We start from the raw sequence: 21,091 nt of genomic DNA, 5'->3' as shown, positions 1-21,091 counted from the left end.
CGCCGAGAGCTGAAGCGCGTAAGCTTAAAAATTGTCTGTCCTCAGTTGCAACACTCACTACTGAGTTCCAAACTGCCTCTGGAAGAAACGTCAGCACAAGAATTGTTCGTCGGGAGCTTCACTAAATGGGTTTCCATGGCTGAACAGCCGCACACAAGCCTGAGATTTCCATCCGCAATGCCAAGCATCAGCTGGAGTAATGTAACGCTCAGCGCCATTGGACTCTGGAGCAGTAGAAATGCCTTCTCTGGAGTGATAAATCACGCTTCGCACCGGGCAGTCCGACGGACAAATCTGGGTTTGGCGGATGCCAGGAGAACGCTACCTTCCCCAATGCATAGTGACAACTGTAAAGTTTGGTGGAGGAGGAATAATGGCCTGGGGCTGTTTTTCATGGTTCGGGCTAGACCTCTTAGTTCCAATGAAGGGAAATCTTAATGCTACATTATACAATGACATTCTAGACGATTCTGTGCTTCCAACTTTGTGGCCACAGTTTGGGGAAGGCCCTTTGCTGTTTGAACATGACAATGCCCCCATGTACAAAGTGAGGTCCATACAGAAATGGTTTGTCGAGATCGGTGTGGAAGAACTTGACTGGCCTGCACAGAGCCCTGACCTCAACCCCATCGAACACCTTTGGGATGAATTGGATGCCAATTTGCGAGCCAGGCCTAATTGCCCAACATCAGTGCCTGACCTCACTAATGCTCTTGTGGATGAATGGAAGCAAGTCCACACAGCAATGTTCCAACATCTAATGGAAAGCCTTCCTAACGTTAGCCAGCTAGCCAGCTCGCCACCTGGCTAGAATTTGTAACATAGCATACGTTTTACTAATTCGGAACATATAGTTTGTTTTGCAAATTCGTAACATATAATGCTAATTGTAATTTGTAACGACCCTGGGTTTATAAGCGCGGAAATCGACTCTGCCGGACGAGCATGCTTTTGCGGCACAGTCGATAGCGCGCAGAACTTCGGGCTTGAAGGTCGAGGGTTCGAGACCTGCTCCCTGCCTGTTCATTACAATATCATACGAAATGGGTGATGGCCATCCACAAATGAATACATACCATACGAAACATCATACTAATCTCTAATTTAGTCTCAGATTTATGTACAGAGTAATACGAAATTATCTGAATGCTCTGAGACCAGGTTGCAGCACAGCAGAAAATATCCCAGATTGTGCCATTCTTTCATTAGCCTGTTGATTTTCCTGTTGTGGCGCTGTAGTTCTGCCACCGTAAAAGCCTGAGAAGGAGGAGTGTAGCCTACCGCAGAACAGGAGACGTTTTACTTTACCACACCTCGACTCGTGAGCTGACCGTTTTAAAGATATCATGTTCGTTTGAGGGAGAAAGCGGATTCCACACTGATGTTACGGTAATGGCAAATTGGTTGAAATTGGTTGTTTAATTGTGGCAGGGATCTAGATGTAAATGTATTGCTATGCTAATTTCGGAGTGACTGGATTGAACGAACGGTTTTTGGGTTGACAACTCACGTCAGTGTTTGTCGTTAGTAAAATGTTAAATGCAGATGTTACTTACGTTGTTGCCTTACAGATGTTTCCGTCGAGACGGTGGCGTACTGGAAGACAAAAATAATGCCTCAATAGAAAATATTGAGAATGTTCATTTGAGAATTAGGCTACATTCAATGTCCCTACTCTTTAAAAATCACATTGATCAAGATTGGATATTGGACACATTAATACACATTCAATGACCATCTCTTTTCAGGATATTCAATTGGATAGTCACTCAGTTTTATTTAACATGCCTGTTGCCCTGTTGAATTGAGGCTATAACAGAACATTGTAAATCAATGGCTGGTGTTGTTCTCAGGCCAGCTGGAGATGGAGATCTACATATGCTACACATTTTCACCCTTCACACACTCACTCACTCACTCACTCACTCACTCACTCACACACTCACACACGCACACTACCTTTACCATGATCTCCTGGTTCAAAGTCGAGTTCAGTTTGTAAAGAGATACAGTATACCCAAACCTCTTTCTTTGACCTCTAATTTTTGGGGCTTTTACAAAGATGCAAGGGGGTAGGTACTTGTTTGGGGAAAGAATGTCCTTGTCTGGTTAATTAGCAGTATTTTATAAGACTGTGAACTAATATGATTACCAGTACATCAAAGATCAAAGCATAGTTGAGATCTTACTCAACTTAGTTGAATTCAGTGCTAATTCTGGTGACTTTAATCAAAATAAAGGTTTAATTATTAATCAATCTCCTATTGAAACCACCATGTTGCACAGGGCTCTTAGACATTTAGGACTGTGACATACAAGACCTGTCTTTCAATCCTGAATCAAATCCATTTGTAAGACTTACTGGTCAATGTATCTTACATTAGATAATGATTTGGTGACAGTTAAATAGTGTTTACTGTGACTGGATGGAGGAGAGAATCCCCGTAGTATGCCTGCAGCTCTTTTCTGAGGGACAGTTGACCCGGGCCCTGATCTTTCAGTGGGTGTTGCCATTATGACAGGAAGTCCCTTGCCACTGCAGCGTGAATCCCTTGTCTTGCATGAGTGTCACAGACAGGAAGTCCCTTGCCACTGCAGCGTGAATCCCTTGTCTTGCATGAGTGTCACAGACAGGAAGCCCCTTGCCACTGCAGCGTGAATCCCTTGTCTTGCATGAGTGTCACAGACAGGAAGAGTGATAAGCAAGTGTGTGGGGGACGCATGTTGACTGACAGCAAATAGGCCTGTGGAGATGTAGCCTATTTAGCATGGGGATGCTGCAATGTAGAAATTAACATGCCCATAGTACTGTATCTGAATTGAATGTGCTATTCTAGCAGGTGAAGATTGTTTCACTTCCTATACCTTGTCAGCCTTCGACTAATGGAATCTGGTTTTGACTCGACAGGCCCTACAGTACCTGAGGCAGTGGAAATCTGGGGAGACGAGCATCCACAGGAGATTCAGTGAGAGGGAAGAGGTGACATTCTAAACGTTAAGAGAAAGGAATAGAACCGGACTTGGCACTGAGCCTTGGGGAACACCCATCTTTTTTGGGGATTGGACTGGTTGCAACGCTCTCACCATTCCACCCTAAGCGGCGTTCTTGTTCTCCACCACGTCCTCCGCTGCCTGCAGGGCGTCCAGAGAGAACCAGGGCCTCCGGACCCACTCAGAGCAAAGCAGCAGCACAGCAGGGATGAGTGAGTTCTGGCACAAGATTGGCTGCTGCGTGGTGGCCAAACCTCCACCGGTGAGTTTGTCCCTTCTGAGAAATTACTGGAACACACAGTAACTTTTTAGCTGCCGTGCTAGCCCTGCTTTTACAGCTCCAAGGTCAATGGGTCGAGATGAAGGGTTTGCCTGATTTTAAGATGTTTACCTGCCTCCCAGGAGTTTGGATATTAGATTGACCACACCAGCATATCTATAACTTCACTTGTTGAAGTTAGTTCAGCCATGCCAGCTGTGGATCCTCAAGATGCATGGCATGGGATGACATGGGTATCATTAGCTTATGCTTCAGCCAGTCAACAACACTAGTGAGAAGAGAACCCTCTGCTACTGTCAGTCGCCTGAGAAATAGGTCAGGTAGATGGTGAGGGAGTGGAAGAAGGAATGACTCTGGCCTTTTCTGTTGTTTTGAAGTGGGTGACCCACATAGTCCCGAAGGTCTGCCTATTTGGAGGGCTAGACTTCAGTCCAGACAAAGACTGCTCTGTCATTAGACATTACCTCTTGAATCAGGATTAAGAAGGCGTAGGTTAGGCCGGGTTCAACCTTAGTCTAGCTCATAGACATGTGTAACTTCATAAAAAGAAAAGCAAAACAAGAAACCCTCCGTTATTACCAGATCAGAAAATATCAAGGCTGTCCCAAGCACCCATACACTTTCACCTTAAGGGTACTTTAAAGCTATTGTTGTAGTAGTAGTCGTCACGTTGTCGTAGTAGACTTGGCATTAAGTCAAATAAGGAGATTGTATCCCTCCACAGCATGTCTCTATGGTAACTCCAGAACCCTCCCTAACAATTAATGGGGTCTCTGAGGGGAAGTGGGCTTCTGGCATGTGCTGCTATTGAGCTCATTCTTTTCCCTCCTTCCTCCTCCCTCTCCTTTATTTTTAGGTCCTTGTTTATTATATTGTTGGGACGAGAGAAGGCCGGACTAGAATGTGTGTATAGCGTGTGGTGGCATACTAACAAGTGTTACTTCCCAGAAAGGCTTGCTTTGTAAATTGTGTATTTCTGATAACAGTGCAATGACTACATGTCGTTGGACGTGTGTATAATGTAGTTAACATTCTTTTTAGTTTTTATAAATCCATAATTATTCAAATTAATAATTGCTATGTGGCATTTGCACTATACAGTCAGAATATTGATACAATCAGTGTGGTCATGATCCATAATGTGAAATGGCTAATTAATTCCTGTCAGTTCTGGGTCATCTCTGTCTGCACCCAGCGTAGCCTGTTGTAACAAGTGGGGCTTATTCACAGCACTGCTGACAGGTGATGACATGCCTTTACACTGACAGAACTGAACATGCTCTAATAAAACAGCTATTAGAGAAGGGGATGTTCAACATTCCACTTACATTCATGTCATTTAGCAGACGCTCTTATCCAAAACGACTTACAGGAGCAATTAATGTTAAGTGCCTTGCTCAAGGGCACATCGGGCAGATTTTTCACCTGGTTTGGGGGATTCGAACCAGCGACCTTTCAGTTACTAGCCCAAATCTCTTAACCGCCGCTAGGCGGCGTGACCTGCAGCTAGGCGGCGTGACCTGCAGCTAGGCGGCCTGACCTGCAGCTAGGCGGCCTGACCTGCAGCTAGGCGGCCTGACCTGACCTGCCGCTAGGCGGCCTGACCTGCCGCTAGGCGACCTGACCTGCAGCTAGGCGGCCTGACCTGACCTGCCGCTAGGCGACCTGACCTGACCTGCCGCTACGCGGCCTGGCCTGCCGCTAGGCGACCTGACCTGACCTGACCTGCCGCTAGGCGGCCTGACCTGCCGCTAGGCAACCTGACCTGACCTGCAGCTAGGCGGCCTGACCTGACCTGCCGCTAGGCGACCTGACCTGACCTGCCGCTAGGCGACCTGACCTGACCTGCCGCTAGGCGACCTGACCTGACCTGCCGCTAGGCGACCTGACCTGACCTGCCGCTAGGCGACCTGACCTGACCTGCAGCTAGGCGACCTGACCTGACCTGCAGCTAGGCGGCCTGACCTGACCTGCAGCTAGGCGGCCTGACCTGCAGCTAGGCGGTCTGACCTGACCTGCAGCTAGGCGGCCTGACCTGACCTGCAGCTAGGCGGCCTGACCTGACCTGCAGCTAGGCGACCTGACCTGCAGCTAGGCGGCCTGACCTGACCTGCCGCTAGGCGACCTGACCTGACCTGCCGCTAGGCGACCTGACCTGACCTGCAGCTAGGCGACCTGACCTGACCTGCAGCTAGGCGACCTGACCTGACCTGCAGCTAGGCGACCTGACCTGACCTGCAGCTAGGCGACCTGACCTGACCTGCAGCTAGGCGACCTGACCTGACCTGCAGCTAGGCGACCTGACCTGACCTGCAGCTAGGCGACCTGACCTGACCTGCAGCTAGGCGGCCTGACCTGACCTGCAGCTAGGCGGCCTGACCTGACCTGCAGCTAGGCGGCCTGACCTGACCTGCCGCTAGGCGACCTGACCTGCCGCTAGGCGACCTGACCTGACCTGCCGCTAGGCGACCTGACCTGCAGCTAGGCGGCCTGACCTGACCTGACCTGCCGCTAGGCGACCTGACCTGCCGCTAGGCGACCTGACCTGCCGCTAGGCGACCTGACCTGCCGCTAGGCGACCTAACCTGCCGCTAGGCGACCTGACCTGACCTGCAGCTAGGCGACCTGACCTGACCTGCAGCTAGGCGACCTGACCTGCAGCTAGGCGGCCTGACCTGACATGCCGCTAGGCGACCTGGACCTGACCTGCAGCTAGGCGGCCTGACCTGACCTGCCGCTAGGCGACCTGGACCTGACCTGCAGCTAGGCGGCCTGACCTGACCTGCCGCTAGGCGACCTGACCTGACCTGACCTGCCGCTAGGCGACCTGACCTGACCTGCAGCTAGGCGGCCTGACCTGACCTGCCGCTAGGCGACCTGACCTGACCTGCCGCTAGGCGGCCTGACCTGACCTGCAGCTAGGCGACCTGACCTGACCTGCAGCTAGGCGACCTGACCTGACCTGCAGCTAGGCGACCTGGACCTGACCTGCAGCTAGGCGGCCTGACCTGACCTGCCGCTAGGCGACCTGACCTGACCTGCCGCTAGGCGGCCTGACCTGACCTGCAGCTAGGCGACCTGACCTGACCTGCAGCTAGGCGGCCTGACCTGACCTGCAGCTTGGCGGCCTGACCTGACCTGCCGCTAGGCGACCTGGACCTGACCTGCCGCTAGGCGACCTGACCTGACCTGACCTGCCGCTAGGCGGCCTGACCTGACCTGCCGCTAGGCGGCCTGACCTGACCTGCCGCTAGGCGGCCTGACCTGACCTGACCTGCCGCTAGGCGACCTGACCTGACGCTAGGCGACCTGACCTGACCTGCCGCTAGGCGGCCTGACCTGACCTGCAGCTAGGCGACCTGACCTGACCTGCCGCTAGGCGACCTGACCTGCAGCTAGGCGGCCTGACCTGACCTGCAGCTTGGCGGCCTGACCTGACCTGCCGCTAGGCGACCTGGACCTGACCTGCCGCTAGGCGACCTGACCTGACCTGACCTGCCGCTAGGCAACCTGACCTGCCGCTAGGCGGCCTGACCTGACCTGCCGCTAGGCGGCCTAACCTGACCTGCCGCTAGGCGGCCTGACCTGACCTGCCGCTAGGCGGCCTGACCTGACCTGCCGCTAGGCGACCTGACCTGACGCTAGGCGACCTGACCTGACCTGCCGCTAGGCGGCCTGACCTGACCTGCAGCTAGGCGACCTGACCTGACCTGCCGCTAGGCGACCTGACCTGCCGCTAGGCGACCTGACCTGACCTGCAGCTAGGCGGCCTGACCTGACCTGCAGCTAGGCGGCCTGACCTGACCTGCAGCTAGGCGGCCTGACCTGACCTGCAGCTAGGCGACCTGACCTGACCTGACGCAAGGCGACCTGACCTGACCTGACGCTAGGCGGCCTGACCTGACCTGACGCTAGGCGGCCTGACCTGACCTGCAGCTAGGCGGCCTGACCTGACCTGCAGCTTGGCGGCCTGACCTGACCTGCAGCTTGGCGTCCTGACCTGACCTGCAGCTTGGCGTCCTGACCTGACCTGCAGCTAGGCGGCCTGACCTGACCTGCAGCTAGGCGGCCTGACCTGACCTGCCGCTAGGCGACCTGACCTGCCGCTAGGCGACCTGACCTGACCTGCCGCTAGGCGACCTGACCTGACCTGTCCTGCAGCTAGGCGACCTGACCTGACCTGCCGCTAGGCGACCTGACCTGACCTGACCTGCAGCTAGGCGGCCTGACCTGACCTGCAGCTAGGCGGCCTGACCTGACCTGCAGCTAGGCGGCCTGACCTGACCTGCAGCTAGGCGGCCTGACCTGACCTGCAGCTAGGCGGCCTGACCTGTCGCTAGGCGACCTGACCTGTCGCTAGGCGGCCTGACCTGGACCTGACCTGCCGCTAGGCGACCTGACCTGACCTGCCGCTAGGCGACCTGACCTGACCTGCCGCTAGGCGGCCTGGCCTGCCGCTAGGCGACCTGACCTGACCTGCCGCTAGGCGGCCTGACCTGACCTGCCGCTAGGCGGCCTGACCTGCCACTAGGCGACCTGACCTGACCTGCAGCTAGGTGGCCTGACCTGACCTGCAGCTAGGCGACCTGACCTGACCTGCAGCTAGGCGACCTGGACCTGACCTGCAGCTATGCGACCTGGACCTGACCTGCCGTTAGGCGACCTGACCTGACCTGCCGCTAGGCGACCTGACCTGCCGCTAGGCGACCTGACCTGACCTGCCGCTAGGCGGCCTGACCTGACCTGCAGCTAGGCGACCTGACCTGACCTGCAGCTAGGCGACCTGGACCTGACCTGCAGCTATGCGACCTGGACCTGACCTGAAGCTAGGCGACCTGGACCTGACCTGCAGCTAGGCGACCTGACCTGACCTGCAGCTAGGCGACCTGGACCTGACCTGCAGCTAGGCGACCTGGACCTGACCTGCAGCTAGGCGACCTGGACCTGACCTGCCGCTAGGCGACCTGGACCTGACCTGCCGCTAGGCGACCTGACCTGACCTGCAGCTAGGCGGCCTTACCTGACCTGCAGCTAGGCGACCTGACCTGACCTGACCTGCAGCTAGGCGGCCTGACCTGACCTGACCTGCAGCTAGGCGGCCTGACCTGACCTGCTGCTAGGCGACCTGACCTGACCTGCAGCTAGGGGACCTAGACCTGACCTGCAGCTAGGCGGCCTGACCTGACCTGCAGCTAGGCGGCCTGACCTGACCTGCAGCTAGGCGACCTGACCTGACCTGCCGTGAGGCGACCTGACCTGCCGCTAGGCGACCTGACCTGACCTGCAGCTAGGCGACCTGACCTGCAGCTAGGCGACCTGACCTGACCTGCAGCTAGGCGACCTGACCTGCAGCTAGGCGGCCTGACCTGCAGCTAGGCGGCCTGACCTGGCCTGCTGCTAGGCGACCTGACCTGACCTGCAGCTAGGGGACCTAGACCTGACCTGCAGCTAGGCGGCCTGACCTGACCTGCAGCTAGGCGGCCTGACCTGACCTGCAGCTAGGCGACCTGACCTGACCTGACCTGCCGCTAGGCGACCTGACCTGACCTGCCGCTAGGCGACCTGACCTGACCTGCCGCTAGGCGACCTGACCTGACCTGCAGCTAGGCGACCTGACCTGACCTGCAGCTAGGCGACCTGACCTGCAGCTAGGCGACCTGACCTGACCTGCAGCTAGGCGACCTGACCTGCAGCTAGGCGGCCTGACCTGCTGCTAGGCGGCCTGACCTGGCCTGCCGCTAGGCGACCTGACCTGACCTGCAGCTAGGCGGCCTGACCTGACCTGCCGCTAGGCTGCCTGACCTGACCTGCCGCTAGGCGGCCTGACCTGACCTGCAGCTAGGCGACCTGACCTGCCGCTAGGCGAACTGACCTGACCTGCAGCTATGCGGCCTGACCTGACCTGCCGCTAGGCGACCTGGACCTGACCTGCAGCTAGGCGACCTGGACCTGACCTGCAGCTAGGCGACCTGACCTGACCTGCAGCTAGGCGACTTTAACTGACCTGCCGCTAGGCGGCCTGACCTGACCTGCCGCTAGGCGACCTGGACCTGACCTGCCGCTAGGCGACCTGACCTGACCTGCAGCTAGGCGGCCTTACCTGACCTGACCTGCAGCTAGGCGACCTGACCTGACCTGACCTGCAGCTAGGCGGCCTGACCTGACCTGACCTGCAGCTAGGTGGCCTGACCTGACCTGCTGCTAGGCGACCTGACCTGCAGCTAGGGGACCTAGACCTGACCTGCAGCTAGGCGGCCTGACCTGACCTGCAGCTAGGCGGCCTGACCTGACCTGCAGCTAGGCGACCTGACCTGACCTGACCTGCCGCTAGGCGACCTGACCTGACCTGACCTGCCGCTAGGCGACCTGACCTGCCCCTAGGCGACCTGACCTGACCTGCAGCTAGGCGACCTGACCTGCAGCTAGGCGACCTGACCTGACCTGCAGCTAGGCGACCTGACCTGCAGCTAGGCGGCCTGACCTGCAGCTAGGCGGCCTGACCTGGCCTGCCGCTAGGCGACCTGACCTGACCTGACCTGCAGCTAGGGGACCTAGACCTGACCTGCAGCTAGGCGGCCTGACCTGACCTGCAGCTAGGCGGCCTGACCTGACCTGCCGCTAGGCGACCTGACCTGACCTGACCTGCCGCTAGGCGACCTGACCTGACCTGCAGCTAGGCGACCTGACCTGACCTGCAGCTAGGCGACCTGACCTGCAGCTAGGCGACCTGACCTGACCTGCAGCTAGGCGACCTGACCTGCAGCTAGGCGGCCTGACCTGCAGCTAGGCGGCCTGACCTGGCCTGCCGCTAGGCGACCTGACCTGACCTGCAGCTAGGCGGCCTGACCTGACCTGCAGCTAGGCGGCCTGACCTGACCTGCAGCTAGGCGACCTGACCTGACCTGCCGCTAGGCGACCTGACCTGACCTGCAGCTAGGCGACTTTAACTGACCTGCCGCTAGGCGGCCTGACCTGACCTGCCGCTAGGCGGCCTGACCTGACCTGCAGCTAGGCTACCTGACCTGACCTGCAGCTAGGCGGCCTGACCTGACCTGCAACTAGGCGACCTGACCTGACCTGCCGCTAGGCGACCTGACCTGACCTGCAGCTAGGCGACCTGACCTGACCTGCAGCTAGGCGACCTGACCTGACCTGACCTGCAGCTAGGCGACCTGACCTGACCTGACCTGCAGCTAGGCGACCTGACCTGACCTGCCGCTAGGCGACCTGGCCTGACCTGCAGCTAGGCGACCTGACCTGCAGCTAGGCGACCTGACCTGCAGCTAGGCGACCTGACCTGCAGCTAGGCGACCTGACCTGCCGCTAGGCGACCTGACCTGACCTGCAGCTAGGCGACCTGACCTGCAGCTAGGCGACCTGACCTGACCTGCAGCTAGGCGACCTGACCTGCAGCTAGGCGGCCTGACCTGCAGCTAGGCGGCCTGACCTGGCCTGCCGCTAGGCGACCTGACCTGACCTGCAGCTAGGCGGCCTGACCTGACCTGCCGCTAGGCGGCCTGACCTGACCTGCAGCTAGGCGGCCTGACCTGACCTGCCGCTAGGCGACCTGGACCTGACCTTCAGCTAGGCGACCTGGACCTGACCTGCAGCTAGGCGGCCTGACCTGACCTGCCGCTAGGCGACCTGACCTGACCTGCAGCTAGGCGGCCTGACCTGACCTGCCGCTAGGCGACCTGGACCTGACCTGCAGCTAGGCGACCTGGACCTGACCTGCAGCTAGGCGACCTGACCTGACCTGCAGCTAGGCGACTTTAACTGACCTGCCGCTAGGCGGCCTGACCTGACCTGCCGCTAGGCGGCCTGACCTGACCTGCAGCTAGGCTACCTGACCTGACCTGCAGCTAGGCGGCCTGACCTGACCTGCCGCTAGGCGGCCTGACCTGACCTGCCGCTAGGCGACCTGACCTGACCTGCAGCTAGGCGACCTGACCTGACCTGCCGCTAGGCGACCTGACCTGCAGCTAGGCGGCCTGACCTGACCTGCAGCTAGGCGGCCTGACCTGACCTGCAGCTAGGCGGCCGGCCTGACCTGCAGCTAGGCGGCCTGGCCTGACCTGCAGCTAGGCGGCCTGACCTGACCTGCAGCTAGGCGACCTGACCTGACCTGCCGCTAGGCGACCTGACCTGCCGCTAGGCGACCTGACCTGACCTGCAGCTAGGCGGCCTGACCTGACCTGCAGCTAGGCGGCCTGACCTGACCTGCAGCTAGGCGGCCTGGACCTGACCTGCCGCTAGGCGGCCTGACCTGACCTGCCGCTAGGCGACCTGACCTGACCTGCCGCTAGGCGACCTGACCTGACCTGCCGCTAGGCGACCTGACCTGACCTGCCGCTAGCGACCTGACCTGACCTGCCGCTAGGCGACCTGGACCTGACCTGCCGCTAGGCGGCCTGACCTGACCTGCAGCTAGGCGGCCTGACCTGACCTGCAGCTAGGCGGCCTGACCTGACCTGCAGCTAGGCGACCTGGACCTGACCTGCAGCTAGGCGACCTGGACCTGACCTGCAGCTAGGCGGCCTGACCTGACCTGCAGCTAGGCGGCCTGACCTGACCTGCAGCTAGGCGGCCTGACCTGACCTGCAGCTAGGCGGCCTGACCTGGCCTGCCGCGACCTGCAGCTAGGCGACCTGGACCTGACCTGCAGCTAGGCGACCTGACCTGACCTGCAGCTAGGCGACCTGACCTGACCTGCCGCTAGGCGACCTGGACCTGACCTGCAGCTAGGCGACCTGGACCTGACCTGCAGCTAGGCGACCTGGACCTGACCTGCAGCTAGGCGACCTGGACCTGACCTGCAGCTAGGCGACCTGACCTGACCTGCATCTAGGCGGCCTGACCTGACCTGCAGCTAGGCGGCCTGACCTGACCTCCAGCTAGGCGGCCTGACCTGACCTCCAGCTAGGCAACCTGACCTGCCGCTAGGCGACCTGGCCTGACCTGCCGCCAGGCGACCTGACCTGCAGCTAGGCGGCCTGACCTGACCTGCCGCTAGGCAACCTGACCTGCCGCTAGGCGACCTGACCTGCAGCTAGGCGGCCTGACCTGACCTGCCGCTAGGCGAGCTGACCTGACCTGCCGCTAGGCGACCTGACCTGCCGCTAGGCGACCTGACCTGCAGCTAGGCGACCTGACCTGCAGCTAGGCGACCTGACCTGCAGCTAGGCGACCTGACCTGCCGCTAGGCGACCTGACCTGCAGCTAGGCGACCTGACCTGCAGCTAGGCGGCCTGACCTGACCTGCCGCTAGGCGACCTGGACCTGACCTGCCGCTAGGCGACCTGGACCTGACCTGCAGCTAGGCGGCCTGACCTGACCTGCCGCTAGGCGACCTGGACCTGACCTGCAGCTAGGCGACCTGACCTGACCTGCAGCTAGGCGGCCTGACCTTACCTGCCGCTAGGCGACCTGACCTGACCTGCCATTGAGTATGAAATAACAAGTAGATGATCAAAACTCTTATCGAAGATCATCCCATTCAGGTTACAAAATGCATTGTGTGTGTGTGTACTATAAAGTCTGTAAGTTCTTTTCTTCCACTGGGCTTGATTGCATAATATCTGTCTGTCCCCATTTTCTATTTCTATATATTTTCTATTATTTCCAGAGAAAGAGGCGCAGGAAAATCGACCGCAGCATGATCGGCGAGCCCACAAACTTTGTCCACTTGACACACATTGGCTCTGGGGAGATGGCAGAGGGCCGGGCCCCGGTAAGAGAGATGATACCTAGACTGACTGGGGCTGGTGTGTCTTAAAATGTGTTGAGATATTGTGAAGGTGGTGTAGTGTGTGTGTGTGTGTGTGTTACTCCTCAGTACATGGGCTGGGCTTTGCAGCTTCCAACCTGCCGCTAGGAATGTTGGCCTGGTTTCCCACGGAATACAGTCACATTGGACAGGGAATGAGAGGAGGAAATGTTTCTCAATTCATTCACCTATTAGTAGGATATGGATATTAACTTTAGTTTGAAACCTGTTACGCTATGATGGATAAAGCTGTATACAGTACTATCAGAAGACTAGCCAATCACTAGTCTGGTCACTGTTTAAATCACTGTATACAGCTGTATGGAAAGTAGGTTAGATTGAGTGATAGTCCATTTCTGAATGTATTACATGATGTTGATATCAGTACTAAAATGTATGGACTACTGTCACTCTGCTAAATGACTGAAATGTATGGACTACTGTGTCACTCTGCTAAATGACTGAAATGTATGGACTACTGTGTCACTCTGCTAAATGACTGAAATGTATGGACTACTGTGTCACTCTGCTAAATGACTGAAATGTATGGACTACTGTGTCACTGCTAAATGACTGAAATGTGTGGACTACTGTCACTCTGCTAAATGACTGGAATGTATGGACTACTGTCACTGCTAAATGACTGAAATGTATGGACTACTTACTGTATGTCACTCTGCTAAATGTATGGACTAATGTGTCACTCTGCTAAATGACTGAAATGTATGGACTACTGTCACTCTGCTAAATGACTGAAATGTATGGACTACTGTCACTGCTAAATGACTGAAATGTGTGGACTACTGTCACTCTGCTAAATGACTGGAATGTATGGACTACTGTCACTCTGCTAAATGACTGGAATGTATGGACTACTGTCACTCTGCTAAATGACTGGAATGTATGGACTACTGTGTCGCTCTGCTAAATGACTGAAATGTATGGACTACTGTGTCACTCTGCTAAATGACTGAAATGTATGGACTACTGTGTCGCTCTGCTAAATGACTGAAATGTATGGACTACTGTGTCACTCTGCTAAATGACTGAAATGTATGGACTACTGTCACTCTGCTAAATGACTGAAATGCATGGACTACTGTGTCGCTCTGCTAAATGACTGAAATGTATGGACTACTGTGTCATCTGCTAAATGACTGAAATGTATGGACTACTGTGTCACTCTGCTAAATGACTGAAATGTGTGGACTACTGTCACTCTGCTAAATGACTGAAATGTATGGACTACTGTCACTCTGCTAAATGACTGAAATGTATGGACTAATGTGTCACTCTGCTAAATGACTGAAATGTATGGACTACTGTGTCACTCTGCTAAATGACTGAAATGTATGGACTACTGTCACTCTGCTAAATGACTGAAATGTATGGACTACTGTGTCACTCTGCTAAATGACTGAAATGTATGGACTACTGTCACTCTGCTAAATGACTGAAATGTATGGACTACTGTCACTCTGCTAAATGACTGAAATGTATGGACTACTGTCACTCTGCTAAATGACTGAAATGTATGGACTACTGTCACTCTGCTAAATGACTGAAATGTATGGACTACTGTGTCACTGCTAAATGACTGAAATGTAAAATGTCTCACTGATAAACTGACTGTTCCATCGTGATCATGACCTCCAGTTGTGAAAGTCACCAGATCTTTTGAATGAAATGACACATTTCCACATTGTATCAGGAGGTGGGCTGAGAACAGTCAGGTGAGGAGTATGTTACTGAAACGTGTTACATAATTCCATTTCCTCAGCTGCTATTGTGTAACCCTCTAATGTCCATTGTTCTGTTATGACCCATAGCTGTCAGACTGTAGTTATTGTAGTGTTCGTCAAGCACATGCCGTTTCTGCAACGCCTGACGTCAGAATGATTGATCCACACCTGTGCATTCATCCAACTCTGAACTGCGTCGTTAAAAAGTAAAGAAAAAAAACCCACAGCCTAAAGCAAGTCCCATTCCTCCTCACTCCATCCCCATCATATGGTCACTCATCATTATGTAAAGACGTAGGTTATGAGTAATGCTGCTGGCCAAATGGATCAAATGTTGTCAGCAGTCCAAATGGGATCATGTTTCATATGAACACCACAGAAACAGACTGTTAAATATGTTACATCAAATGATACAGTATAGAAACAACACATGAAATCATAGTTCTAATTCTGGCTTCGGATCCTGCCTCTCCATCCATATGTTATCATGAAGAGGTTATGACCTGCCTTTTGATATGAAAATGACTAAGTATCTGTAGAAACTCTAACAGTCGTTATCTTCCTGTCCTGCAGTCAGGGCCGGTCCAGGATAAGATGAGGTCGAAAGGACCCAGTGCCAACGGCCGCAGGAGCATGTTATAGCTGCTGCCTACCAAGTAAGTACCCAGTTAATGAAGCTATCGCCATATCTGCAATGCAATAGCTTCTCTGGAACTGACCACCTTCATTTTTCTGGAACTGACCTTCACTTCTGGAACTAACCACCTTCACTTCTCTCTGTAGGCATGGAGAACCATTTCCATCCTCCTCTATGCGCCCCTCTCATCCCAAATCAAAAGCAGCCACTGCAGCGTAACCTGTTTCTAATGGAGCACTTGGCAAACCTGAGAGCGGACCCTAATAGAGAGCAGAGAGGCTCTTCCTGACGTCTGCAGGATCCATTTAGCCAAACAGGACGATGACCTTTCTGTGGTCACCACAAGAATCGCCCTGCTCAGAGGAGGATAGACTGACATGTTTTTGATGCTTTTTAAAGAAAAGTATTTGTCTTTCTGATGGACTTTGGACTTCCACTGTATTTCAGCCAACAACGTTTCTGTGTCACGGCCAGTGTGTGAGAGGGCCGGTGAGAGTGTTTAGCAAAATTTGTTGACTAACATGGCTGATTCCATTTCAGGAAGTGAAGATTATGTTCTTAAGGATCACCTGAATGTTGTAAACCATTGACCTACTGCCAAACAAATAGTATCCAAAATATTTTGCGTATCTGTCTAATGAATGAGGATGCACCTTTTTATTTTCCCACAGTGCATAGTTAAAGGTATCTTTGTGTGTGTTTATAAGTGCAAAATGCTATGTGATTTTGTTGCTGTTTAGATGCCAGTACTGAGTAGTGTTATTTTGATTGTACCAGTTGCCATAGAGCCCCATTTAGACTGCTACCCAGTTGCCATAGAGCCACATTTGGACTGCTACCCAGTTGCCATAGAACCCCATTTGGACTGCTACCCAGTTGCCATAGAGCCACATTTGGACTGCTACCCAGTTGCCATAGACTGCTACCCAGTTGCCAGTTACCATTGTGACCACTTGTGCCCTGTGGATGGGTCATTGTAATCCTGGAAGAGACCACTCCCATCAGGGTAGATCTGTTTCACCCTACAGGAGGTAGAAGGTGATCACTCAGAATGGCTGTGTATTTATTGGAGTTTACCTTGTCCTCCATGGGGTTGAGTGGACCTAAACCATGCCAGGAAAATGCACCTCCACACCATAACAGAGCTGCCAATAAGTACCCTCATTTACTCGTGTTTCCTTTTATTTTAGCAGTTCCCTGTAGCTGGTCACTGCGATACACAATTTACTAGCACCTACTCTGAAAAACCCAAACTATTAGTCAGTGGGAAGAGTCTGTTAGTAACACGGGTTGTTGTTGAAATTCAAAACACCCTGACCGTTACGGGGCTTTCCAGTGATCTATCCTGGAATTATGCCACTCATTAAATCAACTGCATCGAAGGAACATTCCAGAAGGTAGTTTGTTCTGTTGTCGGGGGGGGGGGGTGTCCACCCCCTTGATCAGAATGGAAAATTCCAACCATTTCACTGTGCATTCCCCTTGTAATTTCTATATGGCCTCCCACTTGAGCTTGTTGTAGGTGACGTGCCCTCCAAGCTGGCTTGTGACCCACGTGACATACATTCTGAAACCAGGTGGGAGTTTTAAACATCTGATTTAAATCATACAGTAGAAATGAAAGTTTGTTTCCTGTACACAACTGTATTTCTGACGTGCTTAGTATACACAATCTGTTGTGAATAACTCGTCACTCTCTGTAGTTTTTTTGCTAAGTGTGTCCATACGGGGAAAAACTCACTGTTTGAATTGGAATGTTTTTTTAATATTGTATCTTATGTGATTTAGCTAGGCCAGTATCCTATGTGATTTAGCTAGGCCAGTATCCTATGTGATTTAGCTAGGCCAGTATCCTATGTGATTTAGCTAGGCCAGTATCCTATGTGATTTAGCTAGGCAAGTATCCTATACCAGAACATATGGCGTATGGATGGTGTAGAACATTTCACTAATACCGTATCTGTTTTATACACCGGGCCTAATGTTTACTTAATGCTGAAGGGGTGACTTTGCATATTGCTTGGTGGCTTTCCTATCTTTGTTAGAGCATGTAATACTGGGTAAATTCTCAGCCCAACAGAATGACTGCTGCCTTCAAGTTTCTTGAACAGTGTACATTGGGAACGTCAGTCATTTGAGTCTGTTGGCATTTGAAGTTTCTATCCCATCTGTATCATGATTGTTGTTAGACCAAAGCTTGAGTTCATTAGAAATGATTTGTGCAACCTCTTGATTCTTCCTGGAAATACAGTTCACATTCTGAATAGAATTCTGTAATCTCTTCTGATGGTGAATGTTATCACCAAATGTGTTACTCAATTTTCACTGCCTGGTACAGAAATAAAAGAATTTCAACCAACTGGTTTCAGTGGCCCCTATGGGCTCTGCTGTGAACATTTCTGGGAGATTGTATCATTTTCATTGAAGTTAAAGTGGGAATCTATAGTTGCTACATCCATTTTGGGATTTATAAATGATATATACCCATTGATTCTTGAATATCTTATAAATGCCTTAGTTCAACTATATTGTTGATTATCATGGATGTTCAGTCCTTGCATTAATAGCTCTATGAGTTTGAGAGCGGTTACATTTCTCCAGGCCCATCCTTCAGCTTTTTACCAAAACACAGGCAGGGTGACTGCTTTGTCATTGTTTCAATTAAGGATTCTAGCTTTAATCTCAAACTACTTCAACAAACGCATCTCCCTGAATCCATCTGGTATAGCACAAATATTGCAATCTAAACAAATGCCCTAAAATAAATGGAATGTACGCTATAGTCTGTGTACGTCTCTTTTAAAAACATGCATAACAAAGATGTTAAATGATGCAACTAACAATGCAAATAGTTGGTATGGAAATCTTGTTCTAAGAGCAGCCCAGGGTTGAGTGAATAGATGGGTGCAAGGATCATGTTCCAGCAGCAAAACCCACTGGAACAGAAGATTACAATATAATGGGAGTGGACTCCATGAACTGTCTAACCATGTGAAATACAGTCCTAAGTAGAGGACGTTGTGAGGGCTACGGGTGTCTAGTAGAGGACGTGTGAAGGCTACGGGCTGTCTAGTCGAGGACGTTGTGAGGGCTACGGGGTGTCTAGTAGAGGACGTGTGAAGGCTACGGGGTGTCTAGTAGAGGACGTTGTGAGGGCTACGGGCTGTCTAGTAGAGGACGGGTGAAGGCTACGGGGTGTCTAGTAGAGGACGTTGTGAGGGCTACGGGTGTCTAGTAGAGGACGTGTGAAGGCTACGGGCTGTCTAGTCGAGGACGTTGTGAGGGCTACGGGGTGTCTAGTAGAGGACGTGTGAAGGCTACGGGCTGTCTAGTAGAGGACGGGTGAAGGCTACGGGGTGTCTAGTAGAGGACGTGTGAAGGCTACGGGGTGTCTAGTAGAGGACGGGTGAAGGCTACGGGTGTCTAGTAGAGGACGTGTGAAGGCTACGGGGTGTCTAGTCGAGGACGGGTGAAGGCTACGGGCTGTCTAGTAGAGGACGGGTGAAGGCTACGGGGTGTCTAGTAGAGGACGTTGTGAAGGCTACGGGTGTCTAGTAGAGGACGGGTGAAGGCTACGGGGTGTCTAGTCGAGGACGGGTGAAGGCTACGGGTGTCTAGTCGAGGACGTTGTGAAGGCTACGGGCTGTCTAGTAGAGGACGGGTGAAGGCTACGGGGTGTCTAGTCGAGGACGGGTGAAGGCTACGGGTGTCTAGTCGAGGACGTTGTGAAGGCTACGGGGTGTCTAGTCGAGGACGGGTGAAGGCTACGGGGTGTCTAGTAGAGGACGTGTGAAGGCTACGGGGTGTCTAGTCGAGGACGGGTGAAGGCTACGGGCTGTCTAGTAGAGGACGGGTGAAGGCTACGGGGTGTCTAGTAGAGGACGGGTGAAGGCTACGGGGTGTCTAGTAGAGGACGTGTGAAGGCTACGGGGTGTCTAGTAGAGGACGGGTGAAGGCTACGGGGTGTCTAGTAGAGGACGGGTGAAGATAACGGGGTGTCTAGTAGAGGACGTGTGAAGGCTACGGGGTGTCTAGTAGAGGACGGGTGAAGGCTACGGGGTGTCTAGTAGAGGACGGGTGAAGGCTACGGGGTGTCTAGTAGAGGACGGGTGAAGGCTACGGGGTGTCTAGTAGAGGACGTGTGAAGGCTACGGGGTGTCTAGTCGAGGACGGGTGAAGGCTACGGGGTGTCTAGTAGAGGACGTGTGAAGGCTACGGGGTGTCTAGTAGAGGACGTGTGAAGGCTACGGGTGTCTAGTAGAGGACGTGTGAAGGCTACAGGGTGTCTAGTAGAGGACGTGTGAAGGCTACAGGTGTCTAGTAGAGGACGTGTGAAGGCTACGGGGTGTCTAGTAGAGGACGGGTGAAGGCTACGGGGTGTCTAGTAGAGGACGGGTGAAGGCTACGGGGTGTATAGTCGAGGACGTTGTGAAGGCTACGGGCTGTCTAGTAGAGGACGGGTGAAGGCTACGGGGTGTCTAGTAGAGGACGGGTGAAGGCTACGGGGTGTCTAGTGTGACGTGTGAAGGCTACGGGGTGTCCATCGAGGACGTTGTGAAGGCTACGGGCTGTCTAGTAGAGGACGTTGTGAAGGCTACGGGTGTCTAGTCGAGGACGTTGTGAAGGCTACGGGTGTCTAGTCGAGAACGGGTGAAGGCTACGGGTGTCTAGTCGAGGACGTTGTGAAGGCTACGGGGTGTCTAGTAGAGGACGGGTGAAGGCTACGGGGTGTCTAGTAGAGGACGGGTGAAGGCTACGGGGTGTCTAGTAGAGGACGGGTGAAGGCTACGGGGTGTCTAGTAGAGGACGTGTGAAGGCTACGGGGTGTCTAGTAGAGGACGTGTGAAGGCTACGGGGTGTCTAGTAGAGGACGTGTGAAGGCTACGGGGTGTCTAGTAGAGGACGTGTGAAGGCTACGGGGTGTCTAGTAGAGGACGTGTGAAGGCTACGGGTGTCTAGTAGAGGACGTGTGAAGGCTACGGGGTGTCTAGTCGAGGACAGGTGAAGGCTACGGGTGTCTAGTAGAGGACGGGTGAAGGCTACGGGGTGTCTAGTAGAGGACGGGTGAAGGCTACGGGGTGTCTAGTCGAGGACGTTGTGAAGGCTACGGGCTGTCTAGTAGAGGACGGGTGAAGGCTACGGGGTGTCTAGTAGAGGACGGGTGAAGGCTACGGGGTGTCTAGTCGAGGACGTTGTGAAGGCTACGGGCTGTCTAGTAGAGGACGGGTGAAGGCTACGGGGTGTCTAGTAGAGGACGGGTGAAGGCTACGGGGTGTCTAGTCGAGGACGTTGTGAAGGCTACGGGGTGTCTAGTAGAGGATGTTGTGAAGGCTACGGGTGTCTAGTCGAGGACGTTGTGAAGGCTACGGGGTGTCTAGTCGAGGACGGGTGAAGGCTACGGGTGTCTAGTCGAGGACGGGTGAAGGCTACGGGTGTCTAGTCGAGGACGTTGTGAAGGCTACGGGGTGTCTAGTCGAGGACGTTGTGAAGGCTACGGGGTGTCTAGTAGAGGACGTTGTGAAGGCTACGGGGTGTCTAGTCGAGGACGGGTGAAGGCTACGGGGTGTCTAGTCGAGGACGTTGTGAAGGCTACGGGGTGTCTAGTCGAGGACGGGTGAAGGCTACGGGGTGTCTAGTAGAGGACGGGTGAAGGCTACGGGGTGTCTAGTAGAGGA

At 53.8% G+C, this 21,091-nt stretch overlaps 1 protein-coding gene across 1 annotated transcript; it reads left to right on the top strand.

The window, feature by feature from the left end:
• Positions 1-1,241: 1,241 nt before the first annotated feature.
• On the top strand, positions 1,242-18,196 carry LOC115176618 (CDC42 small effector protein 1-like). Its single transcript, XM_029736727.1, has 5 exons — positions 1,242-1,389; positions 2,909-3,253; positions 12,897-13,001; positions 15,353-15,435; positions 15,563-18,196. Exons 2-4 carry the CDS (start codon positions 3,200-3,202, stop codon positions 15,419-15,421), a joined length of 228 nt encoding a protein of 75 aa, XP_029592587.1. The 5' UTR covers positions 1,242-1,389; positions 2,909-3,199; the 3' UTR covers positions 15,422-15,435; positions 15,563-18,196.
• Positions 18,197-21,091: the final 2,895 nt, after the last annotated feature.

Source organism: Salmo trutta, chromosome 37 (genome assembly GCF_901001165.1).
Source record: "Salmo trutta chromosome 37, fSalTru1.1, whole genome shotgun sequence".
In the NCBI taxonomy this organism is placed as follows: Eukaryota; Metazoa; Chordata; class Actinopteri; order Salmoniformes; family Salmonidae; genus Salmo; species Salmo trutta.
Note: the sequence above shows the minus strand (reverse complement) of the source record. Positions and strands in the feature narration are given on the sequence as shown.